The sequence below is a fragment of the Centruroides vittatus genome, unplaced genomic scaffold, assembly GCF_030686945.1.
Source record: "Centruroides vittatus isolate TY-2023 unplaced genomic scaffold, ASM3068694v2 contig_1343, whole genome shotgun sequence".
Taxonomy (NCBI): Eukaryota; Metazoa; Arthropoda; class Arachnida; order Scorpiones; family Buthidae; genus Centruroides; species Centruroides vittatus.
Window position 1 is genome coordinate 741,910 of NW_027120855.1, and position 26,784 is coordinate 768,693.

The 26,784-nt window shown below is 32.0% G+C and overlaps 1 protein-coding gene across 3 annotated transcripts in view; it reads right to left on the bottom strand.

Moving 5' to 3' along the window:
* The window catches only part of Vps8 (vacuolar protein sorting 8), a 104,280-nt gene that overhangs the window by 42,030 nt on the left and 35,466 nt on the right, over positions 1-26,784 (bottom strand). For all 3 annotated transcript variants that reach the window (XM_067289278.1, XM_067289279.1, XM_067289280.1), the window contains 8 exons: positions 26,400-26,456; positions 24,397-24,519; positions 19,920-20,000; positions 19,761-19,844; positions 12,618-12,704; positions 10,216-10,326; positions 7,546-7,636; positions 2,454-2,640 (listed from right to left, as the gene is read on the bottom strand). In XM_067289278.1, the coding sequence (XP_067145379.1) occupies positions 2,454-2,640; positions 7,546-7,636; positions 10,216-10,326; positions 12,618-12,704; positions 19,761-19,844; positions 19,920-20,000; positions 24,397-24,519; positions 26,400-26,456 (821 nt within the window). The remainder of the gene's footprint in view (positions 1-2,453; positions 2,641-7,545; positions 7,637-10,215; positions 10,327-12,617; positions 12,705-19,760; positions 19,845-19,919; positions 20,001-24,396; positions 24,520-26,399; positions 26,457-26,784) is intronic.

Consider the following 26,784-nt stretch of genomic DNA (forward strand, 5'->3'; position numbering starts at 1 on the left):
AAATTTTCGTAGCTCTCGAGGTCCCAGGACTATTTTTATTAAAAACATCCTCTAACTGATAATAATCTTCACTAGTTGTATCGCTCAATTGCCTTTCTTTTTCTTTAAGCTTATTCTTGCAAGGTCTGCCTCGTCCCCTTCTTTGCATATCTTCTTGACGTATTTGTTGTGGAGATCGAGGGAAAGGGCCTGGATTGGACTCAATCCCAGCAATTATTAATAAACACACAATTAAAATCAAGGAAAGTCTATTCACAAATAACCACTTCTTTAAAATTGTCATATTTCGGCTTCTTATGGGTTTTCAATTCACTCAAAACAGAATTATCAAGCTTCACTAAAAGTTCACCAGTACCTCCAGCGGCTAGTACACGCCCCCTAATTATTTAATATAAAAAAATCAATTACTTGGGGGTTTTCCAAGTGCCATTCTGGGTGAAACAAATGGGCTTAAGAGTTAAACTAGCTAAATTGTTACACTTAAACCTAGCTACGATGACATCTCTGGACACCCCAACACTCTTTGCATTTGCAAAACCATGTAAACCAGGCATGCAACTACATCCCATTGTGAATACAGTGGACCCAAATATAATATGGTAGATACGTTTTGTGTTATATGAATTCCGAATTGTACGAGTCACTTAAATACACGAGCCAATCACGGCCCGGCACGTGTGCAATTTAGGAGCTACGGCTGTTTGAAAGGTTTTCTGCCATAAAATTAACCGATTCTAGACTAATTTGACTCGACATTTCCAAATCGTGTATAATAATCTATATAAACTATGCTATAAACAAAAATTTGTGGGATTACTTACTGAGTGTGCACCGTTCGACGACACTATTGCTTAAGCTTATTTTTGTCGCGGAGTGGCTCGTCGAACAATCGGCGTGTTTCCCGATAAGTTATTTTTCTGTGAAAAATTTGCTAAACTTCGGAGACATCATTAATATAAATATAATTTTTACGACCGTTAAATAATAAATGTTTTTTAGTAGGTCTGCTGCTCGTTTAAACTCGACAGTTTGTGCAATGTCCACTATTGGTCCAGATTCGACCAATCCTGTCAAGACACAAGTCGGCGACGATGTCTTACCGTGTTATACGAGTCTCCTTTAGCATGTTATATGAACACGATCGCAATTTTTTCGCCACATCATACGAACCCGTGTTATACGGGTGTCTACTGTAAAGCCAAGTCACCCACTACTATACTAGAAAAACATATTCATAGGATTTTTAATAAGCCAAACAACTTCAGATTACATTTGTCTACTTTTTTGTGATTATTTTTAATTAATTTCTAAATAATTTGTCACTAGAGGGAAGCATTAGATGTCATCTATTATTGGCATTCTCATAAAATTTTAGCAGAGCACCCGAAAGACACAAATTCTCTATGCAAGATTTGCAGAAATTAGTGGCCAGGTTAAATGAAATTATTACATTAAAAGATAATGAATACATCACAGTGCCAGATTTTGCCTCCTAATATCATTGATTCATTTACAGCTGTACTTTTGCATGATATGTATTTTTCTTTCCAAACATATCTAGTCACCATATATACATCACAAACAGATGTTAGAACTAGTAAAAAGATGTAACATTTATTATGTTATATATCTTTGTTTTAAATATAACAACACTTATGTCAAAATAGAGAGTTCCCATGGGTAGCCCTTTTCAGAAGACTTAAGCAAACTGGTAATGAGACAACTAGAAAATGAAGTTTTAAGGACTTTCTTACCAGAAATTATCTTCTACAACAGGTTGATGATATTCTGTTAATATGGATTATAATGGCCAATGGTATTTATATATATACAAAGAAAAACTTTGCTTCCATTTCTTCTCTATCGTTTTAACACATCAGTGATAGTTCACAATTTGTGAAATTTTGTGGCTGTCGCTGATGTGTTAAAATGACAGAGAAGAAACAGAAGCAAAGTTTTTCTTTGTATATACGTAATGTTTTTGTATTTATCGTCGAATGTCCGAAACATTCCAATTTGGAATTTCAAAGTTTCAAATCTGAGGCAGATTTATAAACCAAATAAACCAAAAATTTTTTTATGTTTGTTTAGTGATTAAACTCATTTGCTAGAAAAGTGTATATGGTTCTAAAATCAACAGAAATTTAGCCATAAACTTGAAAAGTACCGTGACAAGGTACGCGTCACAAAACTTAAATTGTCCATTGGTGGAACTGTCTGCTCATAGAACAGGCTTCCCAATATCTATTCACACAAAAGTAAATTACCCTTTTAATTATGTTTATTATATTTTATTTAAATTTTTGAAGATAAATTTCTAATTAAAAATATTTATATTTGAAATTGATTTTATATTTTTCAATTTCTTTCTCATATTAAGAATTTTAAATTTGATTATGAAGTAAGGAAACACAGTCACATTTGACATACATAAATAACGTATAATGTATTACCTTTGATTTATAGCAATGCAATATTGTACGCAGAGGGGAACGTGCATCTGATAATGCTGTATCAACAGTTCTATTTTTCCATGTTCGGGACATAACTGGGTCATAATTTGATCCGCATACGTGCCGAGAACCTCTAGAATTTTATTTGCTACTTGTTCTTGCCTTTGATGCTTTTTACCTAGGAGTCCTGCAAAATTTGAATAAATACAATTACATTTATTTATGGTAGAACCTCAAGCTAATGTGCAATGAAGCTGTTTTAGATAACTGAAAACTTGAATAAAACATACGGTCATGACCATTTTGAATTAAAAATTGCAAAAAAAATTTACATAGTATCACTTTTAAGACTATTTTTATGCCATAATAAATTTGGGTGAATTTTAGCAATTTTTACATCATTTATTATACAGCTAATACATAAAATAGTTTTAAGAAAAAGAATATGTATTATTGTATTTATTGTATTACATATTTTTAACTTTTTATTGAACAACAATTATTATTGTAGTTACATTTTATTGTGAATGATTTGTTTCGCATTGAAGTTAAATGTAAAAGGTAACAGAATCAAATCATTCTATAAATGTGTGTTATTGTTTTAAACTTTAAAGGTGTTTTTAAAGTAAATTTTGTGTTTTATAGCAGTCTCTTCTTTGACAAGATGTTTTGCAAATCACCTTGACATCACTTTTCGTGGGCAGTCTGTCCCTCACCATCTGGCAGCTCGTTATAAACCTGATTGACCCCACAATCGGCGTGGGAAAAAAAGACTTCTTTCGTGCTTGTGAAAAAGAGTTTTGGGAATAGACATGTTCCACTCAAATGTATTAACTGAAAAGGGGGGTAAGAAAAAAGGGAAGGGAAAAGAGAGAAAAGCAAGAAAAAGAAATGGGAAGCAGGGAATTGGAATCTCATAACCATTTGCATCAGTAAAACTTTATTAAACACAAAAACAAAATACACTTTATTTTAGAAATTTCAGTCCTCGGCCTCGTCGTGTGGTTTCAAAATGGTTTAAAAAGGTAATTACATAGTAAAAATTGATGAACAAGATGCCCGTTTACAATGGGTATATACTCAAAACCAATTTTCATTTGAATGTACAGTACATATGAAGCAGCATAGTAATTAATACTTGAAAAATTACTCACCTATTCTCTTCTGCCCCAGCAGTAAGATATCTTTAACATAACAATAACTATAGTCTCTTATAACTGTGATGAACAGAACTTTGGATTAACAATAATCTACATTTAAATGCAGTGTTTTGTTTTCATTTTGATATGTCATGGAAGAAATATTCAATACATAGGATAATCATATGCAGTGAGCACATCTTATTTTCTAAGAAACCAATAAAAGTAATAAATGTTATCATCATTGCATCTTTTCTCTTATTGACTGATTTTTCCAGAGCCATTGCTTTTCTTTTTTTCAGTGTCACTTGTATGTAGCTGCTTTACTTGTTCTAATGACATGTGCCACACAGACCACACACTATTTCAGAGCATTTCCCTTAGGCAATGCTGTCTGCAATTTACCTGTTTCTTCCATAGTACAGCCTGATCTGTTTCCTTATCAGCTTCATGTTATTTTTTCTTTTTCTTCAATCTGGCTTCCATATTATCAATTTTTGTCTTTTGTTCTATCATTTTCTTATGTTGTTCCTCCATCATCATTAATTCTTTTTCTATCTTCTTTTGTATTTCCTCTATTTTAGTTCTCTTTTCTTCTTGTAAATGTAAATGTTTCCCACTGTAATGAGTTTCCATGAAATGGGAATGTTATATGGCTGGTTATCATAAATCTTTAAGGCATCTTTAACAATTGTCATAGCATCCAACATGTTTTCTGCACATATGTTTCATCCTATGTTAACACTCTCTTGGACATTGAGAACCCTTGCTTGAAACCAGCATTGCCCTGGAAAAGACTTAATGAGGCTCTAACAACCTTAGTGATAAATTCACATTTTGCAATACCTGTACTTTACTTCAATTTGAAGAAATATCTCTAGCAGTGATCTACACAATAATTCTTGTCTTCTGGCAAGTCATTCATATTGAAGTTTCCACTCATCCAGAAGCTGGTCCTCAGCAACATGAAATGGCATAAGTTTAGCAATTTCAAGAATGTTTCTACAACTCACTTGTGTCAATTTTTGGTCAGGATTCACAGGTGAAATACTGTAGATCTTTGCATAAAAGTGGAGTGTTCTACATAGTGCCATGCAAGCACACATTGCAATGTTTCTGCAGAAGAAGAAACAAATGTTTTGCATATTTCTCTTTCATTTTTTCTATTTCACTCCTCAGCTCTGTACTGCATACAATTTCATTCAATGGAAGGATATTTAATGAAATGAAAAAGTTTGCTTCAACAACAACACCAGTTTCTACAGAATTACAAGCATCTACAGTACATTTACAACCAGATAACATTTTCAGGAGAGTAACTAACTCTGAATTGTAAGACATGAATCATGGGTTCATTACTCTAAGTACCTGTGAACTTCACAAAGATTTCAGCACTGCTTAAGCATAAACGAACCTTAGCTTTCATAGAAGGTTGCCTTAAAAATCTTGTTATTATCATGTATGTGTTGCTAGATATAAGTCCACAATGTTTTTGAGGAACATGTTTGGTAAAGTAATATATCACTGCATCCCATTGTTCAACTAGGCATGTTGCAGCAGTCTCAAATGTTATCCTGCATGTTAAGTGTGCTTTAAAAATTTTGTAAAGCAACTCCCACTTTTGTTTCCACTTCTTCATATTCAGCACAACAAATGATGCCCATTCATCAAAATATCGACGAACAAGCATAACTTCAGATAACACTCCCAAACTTCCAATTATGCTTTCAAATATGCATTACAAACAGCAAATCCCAATATCTATGTCCTTTTCATCATAAGAAAATGCTGTGTAATTTGTAAAGTAAATGAAGATGTCTTAGATCTTCATTTACTTTGCACAGCATTTTCTTATTCACATTTTGCCCACCAGAGCCATGCATTAAAGAAGATCCTTCCAGAACACCTGATAGGAAACATGGGAAACGTGAAAAATTTCAGCAATATTCTGCCAGAATGCTGCAGAATAGTTTACGTGTACAGCTTTTAAAAACCATAGTAATTCAGCATTTGTAGCACTATCCCTTTTACTGAGGAGCTGTAAAGTGCCAGTTTGGTTTGAAAAAAGATAGTTTGCAGAAGATATATCATTCTTCTTACTTTCCCACAGAGATATAACGTAACCATAGTTGTCCTTTACTAGTCAATCTTCCCTAAACTTGCATTTCCCCATCTTCATTATATCCTTGCCTTTAGTATGACCAATATCCTAATGCAAATGCAATACGAAAAGATGTGGTTAGTCCCAATAACACTACATCAAGAATCTCAGTTTTCTACATGCCAAGGCCGTGGAGTTGTTTAATTTATCCGACGTCGAACTTTTTCTCCGTTATATGTGGCGCCATATTGAATTTTTGTCGATGTTAAGCCTAATGAAAATTACACGTTTTTGAAAAAGTAATCGGGGCTATTGTATCGTCTGAGATTATTTTTTTATTTTGCAGAAACAAAATAAATATATCAATAAATGTAAAAACAAAAAAAAATTATATTATGGAAGTTAGTTTTAATATAAAAATTATAATGACTAGCGACATCTAGTTTCAAAAACGTTCCAATGCCAAAACGAGATATCTCGGGTCAACTAGTCAAGGTCAGCAGGTCAGGAATAACACCGGACAGGTTAAAAATCTATCAATTTCCAACTTCAGAGCCAAGCTCAATGCAAAACACAACAAGTCCATTTAAAAGTTTGAGTTATAGTAAAAATTGTAACATACTGCAATATTGTAACAGTCTTAATTTGTTTTTCTTAAATTTAATCCTAGCTATGTCTTATAAGAGAGAAGAGAGTGTCAGTGGCAATGTCAAATATAGTTTACATTTAGTATTTAAGAGTTTCTGGTAGTCCACAGTATACTTTAGACACACAGGAGGTTTATGATTATTGGGTTAGAGGTGTGTTGATGAATTATTATTATACTAGCAGAAGAGCCCGACATTGCTCGGGAAAAAATAACAGCAAAGATTAAGATTATTATATTATTTCGTACTTCTAACCCTTCTATCATATTATAATATTTGATTTATATTTACAAAGGTTATCTTATGTAAGAGTTTATCACACAGTGCCAAATCTAACACATTTTAAAAAATTTTTTAAATTGTGTACAACAGAGGAATAAAGAATTTTTAAAATGTGTTAGATTGGTAATTTGGTGTGATAAACTCTTACATAAGAAAACTTTATAGTTATATAGCCAATCTTACCCGTTTTCATTCGGTGCAAGAATCTGGTCCCCCTCTTCCGAGGCTAATAAAACTATTTTTAAATGGGTCTAAAAATTTGTTGGATTTCTCACAAAAATGCAAAACACCACATTTAACCACATCTAAAAGAGTATAGTAGAAACTGAGTTCTTCAGGGAAATCCTCAACCCTTTCTTTCTCCCTGTGGGAAAAATTTCCAAAAATCCCTTCTTAGTGTGCATTCTTATGGTGTACCTTACTAAGACACAGTCAAAAATCCAAAAAACCGCATCTAAAATAGTACAGTAGAAGCCGAGTTCCTCAGCATAATCCTTAATCTTCTCCCTCTCCCGCACGGGAGGGAAATTTCAAAAAATCCCTTCTTAGTGTACATTCTTGTGATGTGCCCTAACTGTGTACCAAATTTCAACTTTCAACTCCTAACCATTTGGGCTCTGCACTTATTATTATTATTAATCCATCTCAATTTTATATATATATATATATATATAGATTTGACGACAGTTGGTCTGGCTAAATTATTAATCTGCCAACGTTTTGGAACAAAGAATGCCAGAAATTCAGTGATATATCTATAATCACATTTAATTTCCAAATAAAATTTTGGAATATATACTCAAGATGGCATTCAAAATATTTAGAGTCATCATCTTAGTTAAAACAGTAAATATCTAATTTAAAGTAACTCTCATAATTTAACATCTATTTTAATATTTTAAGTTTGATTAACAATTTAATACCTGCCACTGCTTTTGCTCTCTCCTCATAAAAAGATAAAGCCAGTGCCAAAGCTTCCGAGTAGAGTTTTTGCTTCAGCAAAACATCAATTCTCTAGATTTGAGGGAAAAAAAATTAATAATTTTAAAATTATTTACCAAGTATTTTCTTAAGAATTACATTTTTATTTCTCAAAGCTTAAATAATGATGCCAATTATAATGACATAAAACTTTAAACAAGGAAAATGATTAAATATATGTTAAAATTGATACCAACTAAAGCTGTTATATATATAATATGAAAATGTATGTGTGAGCATGTGTGTTGCAGGTGTGAGAGGGTGTACAAGGATAAAGCCAAATAAATCTATTTTTTCCCTGTCAAAAATATAGCATCAACAAATTCTGAAACAATATCACTATAGAGAATGATTATTGATGCACTTGTCCCAAAAGATCCAATTATCTTTTGTTTCTAATTAGAAACCATTTTTATACACCTTACAAAGGTATGTAAATATGATTTACAGTAAAAATATGGGTGATAAAAATTTAATTTCATCAATATACTTAAGTTTTTGTAAAAGAGTAAGATAGTCTCCAAAGAAATCCAATGGATTTTTTTCTACCATCAATTCAAGGATGTTAAACGAGAAGCGTAGAAAATGACAGTAGTATACCTAATATCTGCTTGTTAAAAGAAGAATGACAAAAGGATTATTATATATAGAAAAGAATTATGAGAACATTAGGCAGCAGAATTAAAGACCATAAAAGAACTGTGAAAAGACAATCAGAAATTACAGTGTTAGGAGTGTTAACTACACACAAGAACTGAAATAATCTGGTAAAGGAACTCAAATATTAGAGGAGCTGAATGTCAGCAAGAACATGAAATGTGTTGAGAGTGATATCATATGGTATATCCAAAGTTGTTTGGCATTCAACTCTTCTAATTGAGCTCATTCCCATTTCATTTCAATTTCTCTCTAAGGATATTTTCTAATGCTGTAGTTTCTAATCTTCTTTTTACATTGTTTTTATGTTCTTTAACACTAAGATCTGGATAGTAAGATTAACAACAAAATATATTATGGCAATCTAAGTAAATAGGAGAGAATATTTAAATAAAAATTTAAAACTTGGTTAATGAATTTTTGAGAATGATAAGATTTTTAAATTTTGTAGTTTATATTTGTAAGTTTGAAAATCTTTATCCTTGAAAATGCATTGTAAAATTCAAAATTACTAAACTGTTTATGGAAAGAGTTGACTTAAGAGTAACGTTGCTTCAATTAAACCAATCAGCACATTTCCCGATGATGTTAGCACTTTGCTTGTCAATCAATATATGAAATTTTATTTTATTTTCTCTCACTAAATGGCTGAATGATTTTTTTCTATTAACTATGTTTATTTTTTATAGCCTGCATTAACTATAAAGAATCATGCACATATCAACTATTATATGTTCCATATTTATTTAAATAACAATATAAAATTATTGTTTTATTGTAAGTTTAGATTAAGTTTGACTTTGCTGCTCTTTACCAGTATTTTTTCATCCTGAAAAGAACCTTTTACTTTTTATGATATCAATCTGACAATGAAATGGAATCTTCATCTTCACATTCAGAAGATCTGCTTGGCAATGTAGTAATCACAATGATAAACTGACTAATTTGATCAGGTAATAAAATTCTATATCAAATTAATCAATCTATCATTTCTCGCTTTTGACTACTGCTGGATGGAGTCGTTCAACAATAATGAAAAACATGCAATGACCCACGTCACAGTCGTCAACTGGAAAGACCTCCAATTGACAACTATAATATGGAACATTGTCCACAATTTTTCTGGAATGTTGGGAATAACGTGATTCTTAAACAATTTCAAATAAATATTCACATCTTTTTCTGTGGTAATCTGGGTCACTGTCTTTGGAAATGAAAACAACCGAGTTTTGGGAATAAAACCATTTTTATTTCCAGCATGAAGAATTATCAATCATCTGCATTTTCCAATCAAGACTTTCAAATTAGTTGCATTGTCTTGGAAGGATTAGGACTGCCCTTATAGGCATTTTTATGCATTAAATAAAGCTAAAAATGTAAAAAAAAAGGTTTTGTTTTAGAGGCTAGAAATGGATTAATCCAATTCTTATGGGAAAATTTGTTTCAGTTTGAAAACAACTTTTAAGAATGAATTAAGTTTGAAACCCAAGGTTTGACTGTATACAAAAAGACTTTGCTTCTTTAAGAATAGCAATTAAGATTAAACAACCGACGTTGGTAGCTGTGGCCATTCACTGCATTACCCGATACAGGCAGTTCTCTCTCTTTAGCAAAATATTGCTGCACATTATAAATCATTATGCCTCTTGGGCCTGGCTTGGTAGCAAACTTCATTTTCCAATACCAAAACAAAGCTTCCATAATACTGTTTATAATGACAGTAAGATATATAACAAATGAGAAAAAAACTTGCTACAAATAAGCAATCAATGGCTGATACTCATTGGTTAATACCCAAGCTGATTCTTTCCATAGACAGACTAGTGTTAATGAATGGATATTTTTTTTTTTTAGAAAGTCTAATAATGTGAAGTTTTAATTACTTTGTAAGATTTATTTAGATTTCTTGTTTTAATTTACTTCATAATATTTTCTACAAAAAAACAACCAAATACCTCATTCCATGTCCTCAATGTCAAAACATGAACAGATTTCAATCCTAATAATAATATTTGAGAACCAAAGGCAGCTAACGAATGATAACAAGCCCTTTCACCGGCTACAGTCTACATTAAGGAAAAGAAAAAAAATTATTTATGTATTAATTAATTACTTTTCTTAATATGTATCAAAATTCTGTTAACACACATGCAAGATCTTTTATAATGAAAAATATCTACTCTATATATATACAGTATATAAAATACTTACCTTGTATTTGTCACAATTACTTTTCCATCAAAATAAAAAAGTAATATCAAAAAATCTGCCTAATTGTATCAGAGTATATTATAGCTACATTTAATAGTTAAATGTTAAACAATTTTCATAGAGATAGGTAATTAAGTCACCATCTTGTGATAAATTTAATAATTATAAAGAAATTAGTATTTAGTATTTAATTTAGATAGTTCTGGAAGAAAAGGCCTGTAATTGTAGACATAATATAGCCTAATTTAATAAAAAAAAATCAAACTAATCAAGAATTGATCAGTTATAAATATCTTTGTGTGTGTGTACAGGTATCCCTCATATAACACAGTAGTTATGTTCCGAAAAAGTGCCATGTTATGCGAATCCGTGCAATACAAAACAAAGAACTAATGCAAAGCATAGGGTTACGTTCTAGAAGTTAGCAAAAGTATACTATTCTTTTCTGTCACTAAGAGAATTATATTTATTAAAGCAATTGATAACTTATTTCCAATCAAAAATTAACTAACAATCACAATTATAAGCAATTTATTACGTGTTAATATTCATTTTAGTTAAACCGGAGCATTTTCTTTTTACAAAGTATCATTGTCGTCTCGGCTTTTTTGTCAATCTCGATCGGAAGCATCGAAAATGTTTTCACATTTTTTATTTTTATCACAAAAAATTTTTATGGACGACGAAATAAAAATATGCTATTAATCAGAAATTTGTTCTAGCGAGTCATGTTTGTTCGGTCAAGTACTAAACTACTTTTTCCCAGAACTTGCGTTCGAATATCGAATTGTTTGAGTACCGAGATACCGCCATAATCTGTTTGTCACTTTACAAATGATTGCTTACCTACAGTTAAAAAAAAAATTTAACAGCATTTACCTAAAAATGCTTAAATAAACTTTACTAAATACAAAGATTGATCTATAAAAAGAAAACACAGCAACAGTCTTAAGGGTTAACGTCTGAAAGTAATAACAACATCCAGTTGAGGACAAGGAAGGAAAAAAACCACTATCAATTTTCATTAAAGTAAACCTGATAAGCACAAAATAATTTGAAAATTTCAATGTTCTAAAATCTGTGGGCAAATGTGAGATAATGTACAGTACTGTACATTCTCACTTGAATACAAAAATATATTGAACAACAAAATTTACACTTAAAAATTGTGAAAGTTTGTATGAAGGATTTCCAAAACAGTGTTAGAGCAAAACCATGTTGTATGAGGGATGAATGTATTACACACACAGTAATACCACATATTAACAGAAATTTGCTTCAGAATCCAAACAATACTTCAAAAGTTTAAATGGTGTGCTTAGTGAAAATGTACTCAAAGCATAAAATAAGCTTTTGCAAAGCTTTGACTTTGAACAAAAAATATACACTGGAACCTTGCTTAACGAGCACCTCACATAACGAGTATTTTGTATAACGAGCAAAACAGATCGTAAAAAATCGACTCACTTAACGAGCAATGTTTCACATAACGAGTGACAAGGAGAGGAGAAATCCTGGATTGTGCGCATACTCAGTCAAAATTTATTATTAAATTACATAATTAGCCCAATTGTGATCCAGACATTTTAAAAATCTTTGTTAATAATTTTGGTAGGATTTTCCATACAAATCGAATAATAAACTTTTTTATCCCAGAAAAATCAATAACAAATATGACAAATGTTTTTGAGCAGCTTGACCACCTTGTTTCAGAGCCATCACAAATGTCTTCTATAATAAACCTGAACCTAAAGCAGAGCCATCAAGATTCTCAAAAATATCTATTGTATTTGTTATTAATTAACAAAAATAATTTACACTTTATGCCGAGAATGTTACCGAAGATAAATCGACTAAAAGTAGCCGGAACAAAGAAAACGTTATTTTGTTGACGAAGCAAATACTTGTTGTAGTTTGTGTTCTTAATTTAAATTATAATTCATAGAGCCTTTAAATATTTGTTTTTTCAACACTCTAAACAAAAAATTAACAGCAATTTTTTTTATTAAAAATAATCATATTCACATAATGCAAAAAACTACAAACTTTTCATTTTGAGAAAAGTTTTGAATAAAACATTTGGTCTCTTGTATTAAATTCTAGTAAATGTTAGAGATTCTACTAATCATTTAATTAAATTATTTACCATTGCTTTGCTGACATTTCCTCCGGTAAATAAACCTTTATAGTGGCTACTTCCGTAAACGAGTTGCACTTCAGCTAAATCGGTCACCTAACAAAAATAACAATTTTATTAATACTACTACTGAACATAAACGTACTCGGCAAAAATATATATACTCCAATAACCACCACCTTATAAGTTGCTGAGAGAATTTTAATTAAGAAAACTAACGTTTTCGATCTATTCCATAGATCATCTTCAGGTTCGAACTGACAAACAAAAATAATTCCAAAGAATGGAACATAAAATATTTAAATTCAAAAAACCGTCAACGGAGCAACTATTAGTTGTAAACAAATAGTTATCATGAAAAGGCAGACTTATAATAAAGCATTGGAAGAGTACCTCGAAGAGACAGAGTGTGTTAGGACCAACGATAAAGTAGTTGAGAATATAGATAGGAGGCTCAAGAAACTCGAAGGAAGTAAGATCTCGACGATTTTACCGTTTATCAAGAAGTGCCGTAACCCTAGACCTGGGGTCCCAAGGCTATTTGCGTTTGCTAAAACGCATAAGGAAGGCAAGAGAATAAGGCCAATTGTAGAAAAATTTAAAGCCCCTACTTTTTTCTTAGAAAAAAAGTTGCACGGTTATCTTTCCTCCCTACTGGAAGACAGTATATTGGTTGCAAAGGATCCTACGGTAGTAGTTAAAGAGCTGCAAGACATAACTCTGATGGATGAGGAAGTGGGTACTATATTAGATTACGAGAGTATGTACCCATCTGTGAAAATTGAGTCCTGTTTGGAAGCGCTAATGGAATCCTTATTTAAAGTAAACCCAGAGTTGTTACACCACAGGGACGATGTTTTGGAGATGGCTAACCTGGTATGCTGTGAATCTTTCTTTGGCTTCGAAGGCCATACTTACAAACAGAAGAGGGGAGTTCCTATGGGAAGCCCTATGTCGGAGCTTCTATGCGAATTAGTGGTTAAGAAAACTGAAGAAAAAGTTCTACACAGCTTCAGGAACAATATAGTTTACTACAAGAGATATGTTGACGATATCCTTATAATATGGAGAAGTAATCGAGGAATCAGTACCTTTATAGAAAGAATTAACGATAACGAAGACGGCCTACGTCTGAAACTGGAGCAAAAAAGTTCAGTAGAGATACACTTCTTGGACATCAATATCACTTTTAAGAGAGGGCATCTATCCACTAAAGTGTATACTAAACCGACGCATAGCCCACTCTACATCCCGCCACAGTCCAATGATCCATTTCGTTACAAATTGGCAGCCTTTCGTACCTTAGTCAGGAGGGCTTTTACTTATTGCGATAACGTTATGGACAGGGTTATGAAATTGACAGGATCATGCGAATTGCTGAGAACTTGGGCTACAGAAGAAATGTAATTGATGGTATCGTGAGGAAGTTTGAAAAGAACGACGCGAGAACCTCTAAACAAAGGCCTAGTGGATATACTAAGTTTACATTCAACAAAAATGTACGGGGCATTATGAAGGAGATAGCCGACTTTAAAAAATCAACATTGATCTTAAAACGAGCCCCAAATCTCTACAAAATTCTGAGAACTGATAAAGAGGAGATTAAGAAAGAAGATAAAGCTGGGGTCTATAGGATCCCTTATGAAAACCAGCAATTAGGTCTAAAACAGGAGTATATAGGGGTTACAACGAGAAACCTAGGCGTAAGAATTAATGAGCATAAATATGATGTAAGGAAAAGTTCTAACGCAACTGTTCTGGCCCAGATGGCCCAGGCCGAAGGATCCGTCGTTGGATGGGAAGAAGCGGAAATCGTCAAGCAAATATATTCTCCAACTTTAGCAAAGATGGCGGAAAAAATTGAAATATATAAGAATAGACTCGACAACAGATGCATTAACTCCAGGGACGCCGAGGGATTACCGTCAGCTTGGAAGTTTGCTACTAAGAGACTTACAAATGGCTCATGACTTGCGATGTGTTTCATATTTGGAGGACTTTAATATTTTATTATCTGTTAAATGATGTTAGCGTGTACTAATAACCTTGGTATTGTTTTATGTTTGTTAGTTTATATTTATGTATTTTTTGCGCTTTAATTCTAATTTTAATTAGTTGCTCCGTTCACGGTTTTTTGAATTTAAATATTTTATGTTCCATTCTTTGGAATTATTTTTGTTCGTCAGTTCGAACCTGAAGATGATCTATGGAATAGATCGAAAACGTTAGTTTTCTTAATTAAAATTCTCTCAGCAACTTATAAGGTGGTGGTCATTGGAGTATAATACTACTACATATTTAAGATTTCTTAATAACATTTCAAAATGTTTGTAATAGTTTCTACAAACTAAAAAACTTGACATAAATTTTAAAAAGTAAGCAAATTCATTGATCTATTATCAACATTCATATAATTACATGAATGCTTAAATAAGCTAATAATCCACGATAATATTCTAAATAGACATTTTAGTAAACATGTTAAATATTTTTGTGAAGTATTAGTTTATTTAAAAACTAGCAGAATCCATCAAAATTCAATTAAATTTTATTCAATTAAAATGCAATCAATCAGCTTGTTTAGAATTTGGCATTTTATATAAAAATCATTGGTATGGCAAAAGTTTTCCCAGATCGGTCTGTGGATAATTTGCATCTAGCCATTCTCTGGTACCGTGAGGTTTCTTTCAATTTTGCATCCAAGTCACAAGGGTGCCCATTTAGCATTCTTAAGGCTGACCAACTTTGACCAATGGGGCTTAAAATTAATGGTGACGGTACTGGCAGCCAGTATCGTGGTAATCGACTTTCCCAGGTTTTGAAAATAGAACTCTTACACCCACCAACAGTCGTACGTTCACGTTTACTCTTCTTTCTGTTGCTAGGTCTGTCGAGAAATTCATTGATTGACACTAAGTAACAAATTAGGCAATCAGAATCAAGTTTTGGTCTCATCACAGAGTAATGGTAAAATAAAAACTGAGATTGGGCCTAAAAGTTACAGGTTGTAATAAATATTGATAGATGACACTGTAGTCAATATTGACAAAACTAGTTTATTTAAAAAAGTTTATTGTCATTTTTAGTGTTGAAAATAAATGTATTTCTTTTACTAATACATACCTTTTAACAACAGCCTCCGAAACCAAAATTCAGCATACAAAATAACAGAGCTAACGTTTTTGCTAGTGTTAAACAGACATTGTCAGGCTAAATGATCCCACAGCTGTTAAAACAATGGGGGATTGCCATGCATGTGTTAAGAGGGAAAGTAATGTAAGAAACAGAGAGAGAACGAGAAGACAAAGTTTACAGTTCATAGAATGTCTTCAATATGGTGGGGAAGAAATCACATCATGAAAGTTAATGGCTATAGGTGGCAAGAGCGGTGTTGGTCAACCCTTTCAAGATGGAATTCCTATGATCTTTGAAGCAGGTGTTTAAAGGACACATTGTAGCACCTAAGTATCCCAAGGGGTGGTTGGTCACGTGTTCTGTAAATGAGATAGTATATATGCCTAGTTGGAGGTACCAGTACATGTTTGGCTTGTCTTTGGTGATGTGGAAGATGACGAAAACTGAGAGACTTCTCCAAAAAGCTAAACAAAAGTTATTGTTCCTGGAAATTTCTCTTTACAGGGTGGCTAGTCTTCTGTCATATGTGACTTCTTATATATGGTGTCCTAAGTGCAAAGGGTCAGCGTGACGGAAATAGCAAAGGAAAAGTAATGTATTAGGCCTTTGATAGTATGTGAACAGTAGTCACAGATTTGTGTAGAAAGCGATAGTTTGGAGCTCGTTAACCTTGTTCTGCATGTCAGATGAATGGATGAAGGTTCGACAAACTAGGCACCGAAGCCAGCCATCTTGAAGATAAAAGAATTGTGGGAAGGGGCAAGGATGAAGACCGGGTAGTGTGTAGGTTTCGTATATACTTCAGTTGCAATGTGTCCATTGGATAAGGAAAGGTCCACGAAGTGATACAGTGGAACCTCGGTATACGATCTTAATCCGTTCCCGATGTTTGGACTTATAACGAATAGGACATATACCAAACCAACCTTTCCCGTAAGAAGTAATGTAAAAATAATCTTTTCTTGATATGGTATATTAATGGGGTTGTAAAATAATTGAAACACTGTTTGAGCACATTAATAAAAGAATAAATTTTATTATAGATTTTTTAAGTTATTACAGTAATAATCGCAAATAATTGCTTCTGATACGCTGTCGCCAGCACACTGTTTTTCAGTTATCGAAAGCAAAAGCAATTTCTCAACACGATCTAATGTCTCCGATCTCTGTTTAGAAATTGATTTAACCCCTTTCGCAACATTAGCAGGTTTAATAATGTCTTTATTTTTCACGATTGTCAATATCGTCATTCTCGGAATACGGTATGCAACAGTTAAATCTCGAACATGCATGCCACCTTCATATTTCTCAACAATCTCTTTTTTCAGTTCCGTTGTGATTCTAGTCATTTTTTTTAGTTTTCTGTTGCTTTTCATTTGCCTTTTTTGCAATTCATGATTAATAAAAATAATAAAGTTTTACTTACAAATTAAAATCAAAAGAAATTTAACAAAGTTAGACCGTGGCACTGCAAACGTCTAGTCTGGTTTAGTACACCGATAGTGCTACTTGTTCATAGATGGTGCATATAATTGAAGTAAGTCGTATACCAAGCAAAATTTTTCATCCAAACAGGACGTATTCCGAATTAGACGTATTCTAAAGCAGACATATACCGAGGTACCACTGTACTTCTTGATCGCTGTCTTATTCTAGGCAGATGGAGAGGGGCCATAGGGGTTGGTGTTGATTTAATGCAAGAACTTTAGAATACAGGATTTTTGTTGCCATACAATCAATGCTGTTGACATAGCATAGAGGACAACATGGCGGTCGAAGGCGAGAAGGATGGAGATCTGCCAAATGACTAGCTCACGACGGGTGACCGAGAGGCAGCTGCAAATAGGTAGATTTGTAGAAAAGTCATGCTCTCAAAAGCAAAAAAGGAAGTATGGCATAAGAGATCATCAAGTTCTAGAATGTTATGATGGTGCTTGGCTGAATGTCGAATATTCCAAAGAAGAAAATCTCACAGAGAACAAAAGCAAGGTTTGATGTGGATGGATAGATAAAGGAATTGGAAATACTATAAAGAAAATAGGGACCACACTCTCCCAATATCAAGCCTCTGGATTTTTTTCTGCAGTTATCTAAAGAACAGAGTGTACACACAAAGTAAACAACTTGATGGAGTTGTAAGATCAGATTATCCAAGAAATTGCTACTGTGACCCCACAAGTGCTTATAAACATACGGAGGGAAATTGAGTATAAAATGGATGTTATCCAAGCAACTAACAGTGCTACATGGAAGTGTAAGAAACAATTGTCACGTTGTAAACCATTTGCAAAAACAAAAAATGTTTGATAAAATTGGCTATTAATTAATTAATATGCCTCAAAACCAAACTTATCATAAAGATCACAAATGACTTTAAGGTAACTGTTTTATCATTTCAATTTTATTGACTCCAATATGCATTTCGGACATACACATTCATTCCTCTTCAGTCGGGTACAATATTATATAATATTTAGTTAATACAGTCGAGTCCGCATAAGTCGATACCCGGATAACTCGACACCATCGGTTAAGTAGTCACTTTTCTGTGGTCCCGGCCAACTTACATAAGCATTAATGTTAAAAAACTCCGGTTTACTCGACACCGTCTAACTCGTCACCGCCGGATAAGTCGACATACTTTTGCCGTCCCACACTCCGATAAGTCGTCACCCCTCTCGAAAAAAGAATTCACTCCGCACGTACAGTGTGAACTCATTTTTTTTTCAGGAGGGGACTCGATTTATTTATTAATACATAATTAATAAATTTAATAATATAATGATATATACATATATACATATTAATAAAAATGTCTTAACATTTTATGTATTTTTATGTATGAAATAATAACAGATAAACAAAAAAATATACAATCTACATCATCACACCAGAATCGAATTTTGCACGCCAGAGGCATTAAGAATCCTTAGACATTACTTGCCAACAATTGACAATTGCGAAGATGACGTTTTAAAGGCGTTCGTGATGGTTGAAAAACAAAGTGGAGACAGTTAAGTGCTCAAAACAAACAACACTAAATGAATTTTTCAGTTTTTCATCTACACAGTAATTGTAAATGGAGGACACAATGTATTGTAAGCCTATACTACTGTATAATGCACTACTGTATTTTATTAATTGTAGTTTTGTGGTTTTTTTCCAACTTCGGTTTAGTCGTCACGTCGGATAACTCGACACGTTTCCACTTCCCCTCGGGGTCAACTTATGCAAACTCGACCATATGTATACATCCAAAATGCATATTGGACTTAATAGAATCGAAATGATAAAACAGTTATCAAACGACAAGAAATGACTTCAAGGTAAGTTTAAAGCATATTAATAGCCAATTGAAAATTGAACATAGTTATCTAAACAAGAAGCATTTTATACTAAAAAAATATTTGAGTTACAGAATAAAATATAACAAACAGCTTTTTGATATTTAAATTTATCTTGTCTACTAGTACTTTATCAATTAACAGGACTTATTATACTGGATTTATGGATGCAGCAATTAGGTCTTACAGATAAGTTTAAATTAAGTTAAGGACACAAAGGCATATTAATTAAGCTTTTTGATATCTTTTCGGGATTTTTTTCAAATTTCTTAATCCAGTGAATAATTTATGGACACCCTGTACGAACAAATTTAGCCACATCAAAAATGACTGAAAATAAAATATTAATATTTTTGACTTTAGTGACATTAAAATTTTCCTTGAAAATTTTTAAAAATTAAAATTTGTTTAATTTTTGTAATAAAATAACTGCTTTAATTATTTTCTAATTAAACAAATTTAAAAAATATGTGAATTTCTGAGTGATTCTGAATTATAAATTATAAAAGACTACTCTACAAATATTAGAATATCTCAATTACTTTGTATTTTTGAAATAATAATCTATAAAAAATTAAGCAATAATAAAATAAATTTCATATGTACAAAGAACTTTTAGTAACAAATGAATTATTGTTTTATTTAAGATAGTTAAGAATGAAAAATGTTTTACCTCTAACTCTTCCGTAGAGCGAACGTCAATTACGTGCAGATGCTCTAAAGTATCCATAGTTACGAGCGTCCTCGAATTAAGCCACTAAATTAAAAGATCTTACGAGTTGTACGTTTAATTTTGGATATCTTATTTCCTACCAATTTGTAATTTACTTACGGTAAAATTTTGTATCGTGTAATTTAATTCAATCTGTTGCAGAGGAATAAAATTAATCTTTTCGGCAGACACAAAATGAACCTGTTAGGGAGAAATTATTAAATTTTTTAAATAAATTTTCTTATTGCCATTAAATTATATTATAAATACATCAATTATAGTAAAAACTATTGTAAAAAATTAAGTACAAAACTAAATATATATGTATTTTCATATATTCAAGAAGGAATGATATAGGCATTCCTCACTTATGGCCTACCTGTTTAACAACCTCTTCAATTTTGACCAGCTATACAGCATAGTGAGTCCCCTTAGTCTCATTTCTGTAGTTGGTCAGAATTCACTACATAAAGTATTTGCTATCTTCAAGACTACATATTTCATTTATAAATTTGTACTTTATTGTGCACCCCTATAGAACAAGATGTCGACAAAAAGGAAAAGCACGACTTTGCAGGAAGTACCAAGAATTGAAGGAAGATTGTTGGTCGAGATGAAGATGAAGTATGAATCATAAATGGCTACAGAACTGGCAACAAAAATAAAGCAATAACACACAACTTGAAACCAGTTCATGCTACCATTTTGATAATCCTGAAGGATATAGAATATGAAAGCAGCAGTGAAAGCATAGACAAGATTTAAAGCCATCAGTAAGCAGTGAAAAGGTCTTGTTTGTGAAATGGAGAAATTACCGACAATCTGATTTGACGACCAGATTGCCAATAATTTTTCCTTTTCGAACCGACGAGTCCTTTAACAACTTATGCCGAGGCACGCGGTATCTTTCGGACTTTAAAGGTGCACAAAGGCGAAGATCGACAGAATCGTTCACGACAAACCCGGACGGTTTCGACGGTTTCGTCGGACCTGCATAATCGTAGTATCGATGGTGAGGTGGCAAGTGCATCAAAACAGGTTAGTAAGCACATCCTGCCCATTTTCAATTCAATTCAATTTTTTATTATATGAACCTTAGTTTGTTACAAGGGAGTTAAAGTATTACATAAAAGCCAAAGTTAGTACAATATAACAAATTAATATAATAAATATAATAAACATTCCAATGCATTGATACTAAACCAAACAATCACTGTAATTAAACTGGGCTACTATTATATTATTATTAATAATTAGAAATTAAGTAATTTGGTTTTAGAGGTAGATGTTAGGTACCCATCTCTTATCTAAAATAATAATTATAATAAATTATTAAATTATTATAATTATTAATTTAGATAAGTTAACAAATTATAAATTATTTGTATTATGTGTAATTTTTATCCAACTAAACTTGTAAATGATAAAAATGCTCATATATAAAACATATACAGTAGGTGCTGCTCATTGTAATTGCAGATATTTTCATCAGCTATCTAATATCACCAGAATCAACAGTTCCCAGAGATATAAACTGGATAATAATACAAACTTTTTATTTTAATCCAAAATGTGTGTATGAAACATGAATAAGACTCCTGAATAACTTTTTTAACTTTAATTTTTAACTTGTGTCAAAACAAGTTTAAAAATTGGTTAGCAATTGACAAGGAAATTTCAGTATCTGCTATGATGGTATCACAGAAATATATTGAATTTTTATTCAGGAAGGATCTGGAAAATCATCTAATTAAATTGAAGAATATCAACACAAAGATTGTCTATATTCTCCAATAAATGCTTAGATGCAAGTGTGAGAATTCGTATTTTATTAGTTAATTAGCGTGGGAAGTATATTTAGTTTTTCGAGTTGTTTACAAAAAACGAAGACAAAGCTGTCACTTTTGTGTTAGAAGGGAAAATCGACTTCCCTTTCACATGCTCTTATCTCCAACTTTGATAACCATCTACAAATCTACTCCCTGTATATCCCGTTAGCAACTGAAAATCCTTTAACACTAATGGTCAGAAATTAGGACAAACTGAGTATTTGTCATAATGTACAGTACAGACATATTAAATTTCAAAACCATTACAAACAAGAACATTTTATTAATAAAATATTGCCAATAAAATAACCGACAAATAACGTTGTACGTAGTGTTACCACCCGTCCGGTTTTCACCCGGACGGTCCGGGAATCGACTCGTTGTCCGGGTGAACTATTAATTTTGTCTGGGAATTTCGTAGAAATTGCGAAATTACAATGAAACAAAGTTCTTGCAAATATTGTTATAAATTTACACCATTTGAACAATGAAAGACCTCACACTCACTGAAACTCATCTGCCATTCCGCCATGTTACTTTGTTTATGCTGACGCATGACGCGCAACCTACCTCTTGACCTTTTTTTTTTTGCTTGTACGTTACTCCTACGCAAGTCCCTAGTCCCTAACCGTAACTGATTTAGAACCAGCATGCACGATATTCTTCACATTGTAAAATGACATTGTACATGTGTCAGGAACTTCTGTTCAAACAAACCCAACCGGCTGTCCGAGTCATCGATTTTGTAAAGGTGGCAACACTAGTCATACGAACCACTCAAGTAATTATTATTATAATTAATAAAATTTTAAATTATTAAATTTATTTTCTAACATTTTTCGTTGTTTTAAAATGGTTTTAAGTTATCTGGTTCGATAAAACTAGAATTTCCACTATTGTGGTCTAATTGCTTTAGTCACAGCATTATCGCTTGTAAACTAGTCAAAAATCAGTACAATAAGAAGCAACCACCATTCTTATTTTTATTTCAGTGATAATACCAATCCTTAAGAATTATTTTATTCTAAACAAATTTTTCACGTAAGATTTAGTTTCTTTATCAAAAATATTTAATCTGTCCTATGTCATCCCAACATCTCGAGATCACGACCTCTGACCTCTGACCTCGACCGGTCGACCCGAGCTATCTCGTTTCAGCATCGAAACGTTTTTGAAACGAGATGTCTGTCACTAGTTCTTATAATTTGTATATTAAAACTAACTTTCAAAATATAATTTTTTTGGTTATCACATTTATTAATATATCTATTTTGTTTTGTGCAAAATAAAAAAATAATTTTGGACAATACAATAACCACAATTATTCTTTTCAAAAAAAGTGTAATTTTCGCTAAGCTTAACATCGATGAAAATTCAACATGGCATCACACACAACAGAGAAAACCTTGACAATCCGATAGGTTAATGCATCTAACTTTATTTTCAGCTGCTTGAAAAAAAAAAAAAAAATTTGTTTTTGAGCTATTAGATTCGAGATAAAGCCAATAATTTTCCACAACTAATAACGGTAAAGTCTAAACAAAAGCATTTTCAGTTTTATAAACAATTTACAAGTTATAATAATTTCCTTTCATACAAGCATTGAAAACTATCAATGTTTGTATGAATGTCTAAAAGCTAAATGTAACAAAACATTAATTTTATAATACAGTAAGACCCCGCTTAATGCGGGGGATGCATTCCTAGACGGCAAAGCGCTAAACAAAATGGCGAAACAGTATTAAAATGTGTGTCATTATATGTCATAAGAAGATCTTCGTATTCTTTCTTAAACTGTGTTCTGCATACGCTTCTTAACGCCCAGCCCAGCCATCTATAGACACCACAATAATATATGCTAAATAACAAACATATGCACATAGAAATGTAAAGTTCATTTTTTGTGATGAAAGTTCTGACTTTTCTGAAATTTTGTTTTTTTGCAATAAAGTAGTGAAGTTTCATTTGTTGCTTTTTTCCTTCCTTAAGCACATGTCAGTAGCAGAAGATTGCATCCAAAAGGCCTCATTTTGCTTTTGCACTCCTTTTAAAATCTGGATCATTTGCTACAATTTGATCAATGATTTCGGTTATCATTACCAAACTTTTACTAAGGAAATCTGTAGCGAGTTCTTCATTTTCGGAATCTCTATTTTCCAGTTCTACGTGAATTCCTTGTTCTGCCAGTTCTTGAAGGTCGTCGTTGGTGAGGCTCCGATCAGAAACCTGCAGTTTCTCCTCGATATCCTCCTCGTCCTGCTGTATCGATTAGGTCGAGTTTGGTCAACCTAACAATACAGCAATAGGTTCTTCTCGTCGAGAATTCTCGGATACCTTCGGCCATAACTTCTTCCATATTTCATTCGTGCATTTATCAGTTAATTCTTGCCAAGTAAAGCCAATATTGCCTATGGCATCCATGATATATTTTTTCCAAAATTGCACCAAACAAACATAGATTTAAAGAGAGTACACCTTTTCGCTACCTTTTTCTGATTGGTTCGTGTTTGTAAATAATCATATCATATACAAATCAACGAAATGCCGCGATAATTTAAATCGGCGTAAATTTTGAGCTTTTTTTTTTAGGCTTCGAGCAGACTGCATTATATCGAATCGGTGTTAAGCAAGGCAGCGTTAAGCAGGGTCTTACTGTACTTAAATTTATATTTCTTCATCACATTAATATTTTGTTTTAATTTTTCTACTAAAATATCAATTCTTTCTTTAGAACCGTATCTAACCTACAACCCAATTTTTAATTTTACCTGATAAAAATATATGTTATTTTGACGTCCAAATGCCAGAACCGGATCGAATATACGAGTTGCCGGCCAAATCTGAACGACCACAAACTGCCACGATATTATTGGTAGAGTGTCGGGATTTGCCTGAGTAATAAAAAAAATAATTCCCATTTTTAATTGAATTAATATTAATAATACAAAAAGTCAATTACTTTATAAACAAATTACCTTTATTTTTATTTACAGCTTATATGAGTGTTAAATTTACTATACTTTCATTATTTAATTTAAAATTTTAAATTATATTTTAGTCATACATAATGTTCTATTTAAATGAATTTAATTATACAATTTCATAGTTGTTATCCAATTTCGAAACTAGAAAACAATAGGAATTATAAAATAATAAAAAGATTTATCTATGAAATATTTTGACAATTTTTAAGAAATTTAACTTAAGATTAATATTAAAAACATATATCCAAATAATATTAAATAAAACAAATATTAAAAACATTTGGATACGTATCCAAATGTTTTTAATATTTTTCTTAGCTCACATTCAGAATTACCACTAAGTAAATTAGTACATATAAAATCTATACACATTAAGTTAAATAATTTAGAGATTAATCATGTTTTAACACTTTCTTTATTTAAATATTTCTCAGTTAAAAAATTGTGTTTAAATTTATAATATTTTGTATATTTAAGACAAATTTTGAACTAAATTCAATACAACTTGATCCTTGTGCCAAATATTAAATCAAAGGAAGGAAAACTTACTGAGTATAATGTTAATAGTTTTTTATATTGCTAGCACTTTCAACAAACTTATGTTCGTTGTCGTCAGACGAACAAAATTTAAAATTTGAATACATATGTTCTAATGTGAGTGGAATACACATTATTTAAAATTAAAAATTTTGAATTAAAAACCATTATGAGGTTGTTATAAACTTTGACTAATCTCGACGTTACGATGTCGTGCGGTGCACGCGTGGATACAGATCCATGTTAACGGTGTGACAATAGATGTAAGTCATTATTTAACCATTTATATTGGGCAATCCATATGTTGGGTAGGTCAAGCTTGGGAGTGTTGCATGGTTCCATGGTTGTTGTGAGGAGAGATTCCCATATAAAGAAGAGTTTCCGGTAGCTACAGTATTTGAACGGTGTTGTTTGAGCCAGTAACGAGTTGTAGATCTGTTCGAGCACTTGAAGATAAACATCTCATCTGTGTCCTCCCATGCTATGAGGATATCATCAATGTAACACAAGTACAGCAGCGGGTAATGGATGGCAAGCAGAAAATCGAATGTTCTGTGCTCGATTTCTCTCATAATCGGCTCTACTAGAACTGCAGATAAAGGGGAACCCATGGGGTCGCCCTGTTTCTGTAAATAAATTTTCCAATTAAAACGAAAATAATTGTGCTCAATGATCAATTGTGTGTAATAGGAACTTTCCTTCCTGTTACACACAATTGACAAAGTTTCAGAAAAGACACATCTAATCATACTGTCCAACATCTAAGCATTCTGTCCTGAAGTTGAGAAGTGATGGAAAAAGTAGGTGTTTGAGGTTATAAGGCAAGCTTGGCTGCCTCAGAAAGACCATTGGAAGAAATGAACATCTGTTCACAGGACAAGCATAAACAGTTGCAACAGTATTCTTGTCCACCATCCAGAGACAGATGAAAACATTACCAGAGAATCCTGTCTCTTTCTACATTATTTGGCAGGCAGCTTGCATAGACAAAGCAACAATAGTTATATAACTATTTTTTTTATTAACAATCATATACATTTTATTATTAAAAGGGTTTATGTTTTACTCTTCATTACTTTTCATTAACAGAGGAATCTTTCAAAATTATTTTTCAAACAAAGCTGTATTTTTTATATAGAAATATTCGAAGTTTTATATATCTTAAATAAGTAAATTATTATTGATATTTAGCACATTAATAAAATAATAATATAAGATTATATTTAATGTTCTTTAATAAAAATACTTACTCTTAGTGGATGGGTAAACCAAACTTGAAGACTGGGTCGAACAGTTACGACAATTAACTGAAAGTACATCATTATTTAGTTTTCAATCTTAACAAGAATAACAATAATAAATAAACTGAATATAAATTTAAACAAACAGATAATACGCAATTCAAAAAAATATTTTTCTGTAAAACTAAAACAAATAAAACAAAAATTTATACCAAATAAATGTCCACTGAAGTAAAAGTCTGAATATCTGAACTTCTACAATTGGGATGATCAGAGAACTATTCCAGTTGTTGTCTCTTGTTTTCAAGAGAGAGTACATCAGAAAGTGGGTCAAATCAGCAATATGTTTGCAAGGTAACATCATTTTTCAAAAGTAAGACAATGCAAGAATACA